General features: G+C 35.7%; 1 protein-coding gene across 1 annotated transcript; it reads right to left on the minus strand.

Annotated features, from left to right (window-relative positions):
- Window positions 1–558: 558 nt before the first annotated feature.
- LOC132181859 (uncharacterized) lies at window positions 559–2,990 on the minus strand. Its single transcript, XM_059595091.1, has 5 exons — window positions 2,931–2,990; window positions 1,522–2,040; window positions 1,236–1,466; window positions 798–1,115; window positions 559–663 (listed from the first exon to the last, which is right to left on the minus strand). The coding sequence occupies exons 1-5, from the start codon at window positions 2,988–2,990 to the stop codon at window positions 559–561; spliced, it is 1,233 nt and encodes a 410-aa protein (XP_059451074.1).
- Window positions 2,991–6,577: the final 3,587 nt, after the last annotated feature.

Raw genomic sequence — 6,577 nt, forward strand, 5'->3', positions numbered from 1 at the left:
ACCAGGGGGACGCACAGTTAATGGAGCCTCCTCGTCCACACCAATGAGTGACCAGTCATCTGTTCACTTCTGAGTTTTCTCTTACATTCATCTCCCTCAACAACCCTAATTTCACCCTCAAATCTTGCTTGATTTTATTCCTTCGTGTAATGATTCTTACGTTTTTCTCTATTTCTCCTCTACATCCACTACAAAATCAATTCGTAGCTTCAATGAGGTACATGGCCAAGGCTACCATGGACTCATTATAGTCCACAAACCCACTCATCAACTCGTTGTTGCAAGGCAATCACTTTGTTGGCTAGAAGATGGCCAAGATAAAACTGAGGCCTTGAATGCAACGATGCCGAAAATGCCCATCGACGTGGTCGACGACTTCATCTTCTAGATGAGGCCATTTTTCACACGATGGAGCTTGAGCTTGAGTCGAGTGGCTCGACTCGGCTCGAAATTGCCCTTGTAGCAATCCCGAGTATGATCTTGAGCTACTATACCTTCCGAACGAGCCATGTTCAAGCAAGGCTTTTCTAGCTCGGCTCGAGCTCGAGATCGACTCGATTATATGCCCTCTAAAATGAGCCAATTCGAGATTTCCAAAACTCGGCTCGGCTCGATTGCAGGCCTAATCCCATCCATTTTGTTCCTCAGAAACTGATTTTCATCCTGCAAACTCACACAAATTTTATTAGTATCAAACAATTTGGTTATTAATGGATTATTCTCTACCTTCAAAGATTTTTCGGTCTTGTAGGCCGAGTCCAACAGATTTTAAGAGATATGTTTTCCTCTTCAGCTACAGCCAATTGCTTCAAGAGTTCTTTGCACTTCTTCCTAGCATCTGTGAAATTTCTGACAAGAGTGTCATGGGACACAATATGGCTGCAACTTTTCACTGAACCTTCATCTAAAATCTCCTCATAAGCATTGCCATCTATCTCAGCTGAAACAGAATCACTGGAACCTTGAATGGTAGCAGGGAATGCCATGCAAACAACTTTCTTCCCTTTTTTGTCATCGGAATCATTTGACTTTAATTCACCACTCAAGGATGCATTCATGGCGTTTTCTTTTGCATTCTTTAGGTTTCCATAGTCAGCCTTGATGTGACCATATCCCTAACATTCATAGCATTGAGGAAAACAAGATTTCTTGTCTTTGTAGGATTTATTTCTTGGATCCTTTTGAGGTTCTCCTTTGATTGGCCACTCTGATGATCTTCTTCCAGCATTTTTAACATTCTTTAGATACTTTTGGAAGTTCCAGGTTAGCATAGCTATTGGTTCAAAGTCAAATGACTCATCATCACTCGATTCTTCATGAACCACTTTATTTTCCTTCTTGGTGGTTTTCAGTGCTATGCTCTTAGCTTTGGGAGAGAATCTCATGCTCTCATAAGTTATGAGAGAACCTATCAATTCATCAACTTCCAGTAGCTCTACATCCTTACTTTCTTCAACCGCAGTTATCTTGGTGTCAAAACGTGGAGGAAATGATCTAAGAATTTTTTTCAACCACTCTTACTTCAGGTACTTTCTCACCAAGCCCTCGCATAGAGTTCACAATCTCACTTAATTTGGTGTAGAATTCACCAAACATTTCATCTTCCATTATGTTCACAGTCTCAAACCGAGACATCAACATCTGAGGTTTGGCCTTCGTCACTCCCTTTGAGCCTTCGTGAGTCTTCTTAAGAATATCCCATGGTTCCTTTGAGGTCTCACATAGAGTAATTCGTCGAAACTCATCTGATGATACATAGTTGAAAATGCAACTTAACCCACGATTATTCCAGTTGCTCTTCACTATATCCTCTTTGCTCCACTTTTCAAGATCACCATTTGGTCTTTCAAAACCCTTTTCAATAGTAACCCATATATTATTATTAAGCCCCTTCAAGTAGGTTTTCATACGGACTTTCCAATGAGCATAATCATTTCCATTGAAGATGGGAGGAGCATTGGAAATTGAAGTATTTGGCTCCATAACAAAGAGATCAACAAACACGCTCAAGGCGTTAGTCAAATACCGAGTGAACCCGCTCTAATACCAATTGAAAGTTTACTATGATCGTGTTCTACCTCTAATAGCCAACCAAGCAACAAAAGAAACTATGTCTTATAACAAACACATAGCATGCACAACGGAATTTTAAAACATCACAAATCTAGAAACATCCACACACCACAACACAAAGATTTGTTTACGAAAATGGAAAACCCTTTGAACATATCAAAGGTAAAAATCACTCCGAGGCAGTCAAACCTAGGAAATCACTAAATGAAGATTCACAGTTACAGAATAGACGATACTCACAACCTTGAGGACCTCTAAACTTAGTAAGAACAACAAGCTTCCTAGCTTGTCTTCATCATGACCATCTTCAAGCAGTGCATCTCCTTACCGACCCTTCGGTAGACTTCTTTCTTCAAGCGTCCATAGCAGCAAACTTTATTGTAGATGAACAAGCAAACTCGTAGAGAGAAAACACCTTGAGACTTTTAGAGAATAGTGCTCAGAAAAATAATACCCAAAAGTTTGCAGTGAATAGTGATAGGAAGACTATTTATAGGAGACCCATTTTCTTTGTCACGACCTAACGGGACACTTTCCCGTTATGACGGAATGAACCGATTCGTAGATTTGAGAATTCAACGTCCTAACGAGAAAGCAGTTCCGTTATGACGGGAAGAACAAATGTTTCCTCTTTGTCACATGTCTCGTCTTAATGCACCAGCTGACGGGAAACTAGGGAGTCCAAATTTGGTCCCGTTACATGTCCCGTCCTGACGAGAGAACATAGGCTTCAATTTTGTTCTCATCACTTGTCTCGTTCTGACGAGCTTCCTGACGAGAAACCAGGGAGTTCAACTTTGCTCCCGTTACTTGTCCCGTTTTGATGGGGTTCCTAACGAAAAACTAAGGAGTCCAACTTTTGCTCCCGTCACATCCTCATCCTGACGCAGTTCCTGGCGAGAAACCAAGGAGTCCATCTTTGCTCTCATTGTATGTCTCGTTCTGATGGCACTCTTGATGAGAAACTAGTAACTCCTCGTTACTTGTCTTGTTCTGATGACACTTCTAACAGGAAAACATGGAACACTTCAAGAACCCTTAAAAACCTAAGAACAACTCCACAAAATACCACAAAGTTTTAAACAACATAAGCATACAAGAAATATCATTGAATAGGGCCAACCTAAAACCTAACAAATACAATTCAAACACTAGATAAGTATTGTTACAACTTTGAACTCAAACTTCGTTACTTATCTTTAGGATGATTGGAGTGATCATGCATTTGACTATTGACAGGAGCTTTTAAAGCTCTGGCCCAATGTATTTTAGGGCCTTAGAGCATTCCCAGTAGACTCTCTTATAGGGAGTCTGTTCCCTAAATTTAGGAAAAATGTCAAAAAATTGCAAAAACCAACCCACAACAGACTCCTTATATGCTTCCTTAAACCATCAGCTGCTACAGTTGAACCCAATGTTTTAGGTTCAACTGTAGCAATCCTTGTGATTATTATATTCATAAAATCATTATTATATTCATAAAATTATTTTCTACCTCTAATGGGTTTGCAAAGGAGGAGAAGACCCATTCGAGGAGAAGGAGAAGAAGCTGAATCGGATGGAGAAGACCCATTCATAAAGCTGAATCGGTCTTCTCCTTCTTTTCCGTCTGAGAAGAAGCTGAATCGCAACTTCCCAAATAGAGAATGCAAAATATTCGCATCTTCATTTCTTCTCCCTTTGCCAAACAGAGAAAGCTTAAAGAAAAAAATAACTGGGTTAGATGAAAACTCGGAAAAAAATAACAGGAAAAATATTCGCATCTTCATTTTCCTCCGTTTCTCAGGACCCAAACAGAGAACTCGGAGAAGATGAGACGATGCAGTTCAAAGATGAAACGATGCAGCAAAAACCCAGACCGATCAAGACCCAACAGAAACCCAGAAACCCAGACCTATCAAACCAGACCTCATGGTTCTCATATATGCTCACCAGACTTCACCATTCAGGGAGATCGAGAGAGTTAGGCAGAGAGTGAGATGGAGATGAGTGAGGTAGAAAGGGAGAGAGGTGCAGCTGGAGGGGAAAGAAAGAAGACGGAGATGAGATGAGATGAGAGAGAGAGAGAAAGAAAGGTTAAATTAAAAGAATAAAATATAAAAAAGTAAAATAAAAATAAAAATATTTTAATCATATAGGGAAGCATTTAGGGAAGCTATTGGGGTGCAAATTGACATAGGAAAGCAAAAAGTAGTTTGAATCCTTAAACTTAGGGAATATGACCGGGTAGCTGCTGGGAATGCTCTTAGGTGAAACTTTGAGATGGGGCCTTATTATTATTATTATTATTATTATTATTTTTAAGTAAAAAAATATTTATTTTAATATTATTATTATTATATTTTATTTAAAAATCATTCTTCTTGCTTTTTGGAATGCAAAATTACTGATTAAGTTTTTATAATCAAGATTTTCTAACATCCTTTTTTCAATTGATAATATGGCTAATCCATTTAATCTCTCTTGTGACATTGTTAATCTTAGGTAGAATTTTATCAATTTTAATTTTAAAAAACATCTTTCTGTAGAAGCAACTGTAACAGCTATTGTCAATAAAATTCTATAAGCGATGCATGCATTTGGGAAAAAATCAAGTCTTTTTATATAATTTAATATGTCAATTGAAGCACTTTTTTGCATCAATATTTTTCCATTGGCTTGTGTCATAAATATTTGTAACAATAGAATTAGATACATCAATAGTATTTTCATTATCTTCTAATTCTTTTTGATGAATTTCTTGTTCTTTTATGAGTTTTTCACCTAAATTATCCTCTATATTTTGTTTATTTCTAATAACAAATTTATTTAGAACTCCTCTTTGAGATTCAATGCTTCTTCTTCTTTTTTTTTTTTTTTTTTTTTTTTTTTTCCAAATGCATATTTTCTACTAGTAGACATGTTTGATTAAAAATAGAACAATAAATCAGTGAGCCAGAGACTAGAGGTTCTTGGAGATTTCTCATTTTGGAGAGGAAGAAGGTTTTGGAGAATTAGCATGAAGGTTCTTGATCTTCGAAAGAGTTAGAAAAATTGCAGGCTAGATAATAGATATGAGTGAAATTTCTCGTTCTTATGTGAAATTCCAACAACAAAGAGATAAGAGACAACCTACATTCCACTTTGAGAATAAACAATACTATTTGATTCCTCTTTTAATGTGAAATTCCATTACTCAGAGACAATAGACGTTGGTGATAGGTTTTTTAATAATATTTCATTCTCCAAATTCCATCAAAGAGACAGAGACGTTGGTTAGAGATTTTTTTTTCTTTTGAATAATTTATTTATTTTTTTTTTATGCTAGTCCTTATTAAATTGGGCCTTATTACTTATTTACCATTATTAGAGTCCTTAAATTTTTATGGAAATTTTTTTTGGGCCTTATTAAAAAAAAGTTTACCAAAATTTTTTTTTGGGCCTTATTAATTTTTTTTTTGAGGCCTTATTAAATGGAGGCCCTAGGCAACGGCCTAAGTCGCCGGCCTTGGAGCTTTATCGCTTAACAATTTTAATCCTTAAATCCAGTATGTGCAGGGCGGGGCGGATGGGTTGGGTTGTGCGGGTTTCGACAGGTTTTTCCCACTCCTACTTATAATATAGATTTATGAAAACAAGTTGCACGTATTATTCTGTCATTTGTTGAAAGATACAAGTATCCTCGTGATTATATGTAGAGAAAACTTCACAAAATCTTCATAAACTTTCACTCGTTTTGACACTATTTCTCGAAGTTTAAAAACTCTCATTAAGAGTATGAACTTTAAATTTGTTTCAATTACTCAATTCCATTAGGATTTTCCGTTAAATTTTGTCAAAATTCTTAAAATAACCTCTTTTTATTTTATTTATTTTTTTAAATTACCCAATTCCATTAGGATTTTCCGTTAAATTTGGTCAAAATTCCTAAAATAACAATTCTTTGTTATGTAAAAAAAAAAAAAACATTGCAAAGATGTTGCAAAATTTTTGCAAAGTTTATAAAAATCTTTATAAATTTTTATTTTATTTTATTTTATAATAAAAAGAGGGGTATTTTTAAAATTTTGACAGGATTTAATAAATTTTTTTAACTAAATGAAATAATTGAAAAAAATTGAAAGTTCGATATCCTTAATTAAGAGTTTTTAAAATTAAAAGAGTAATTTCAAAATGTGTTAAAGTTAATAAGAGTTTTGTAAAGTTTCTCTTAACATGAGTCATCCATCTCTCTGCGTCTATTTCTTTAAAAATGTAATATGTAAAGCTTGAAAAAAAAAAAAAAAAAAAAAAGAGACTAGCTAGTAATCTTTAGTCACAAATGCAACACGTGTGGGTGTAACATTTTCTTCAAAATCCTTGGCCATTACAAATTTCCAACCCCACCACAAAACAAAACAAAAAAAAAAGGTTTGTTGTTGCCGACTTTACAAAGCAGAGTGGGAGGAAATAAGAAAAAAATCTCACCAAGTAAAACGGGCGAGGTAGCCCTTTGCAAAAAGCGCCACGTATACCATCCGCAAAC

The sequence above is a fragment of the Corylus avellana genome, chromosome ca5, assembly GCF_901000735.1.
Source record: "Corylus avellana chromosome ca5, CavTom2PMs-1.0".
Taxonomy (NCBI): Eukaryota; Viridiplantae; Streptophyta; class Magnoliopsida; order Fagales; family Betulaceae; genus Corylus; species Corylus avellana.

What these genes read in the sequence shown, in the direction of transcription:
- LOC132181859 (XM_059595091.1), bottom strand. Translation starts at nt 2,990, where the DNA reads ATGGACTCCTTGGTTTCTCGCCAGGAACTGCGTCAGGATGAGGATGTG. An exon ending in TTGGTGAGAAAGTACCTGAA is followed by an intron (nt 1,467 to 1,521) that starts GTAAGAGTGGTT and finishes TTTGACACCAAG; the next exon opens with ATAACTGCGGTTGAAGAAAG. An exon ending in AACTCTTGAAGCAATTGGCT is followed by an intron (nt 664 to 797) that starts GTAGCTGAAGAG and finishes GTGAGTTTGCAG; the next exon opens with GATGAAAATCAGTTTCTGAG.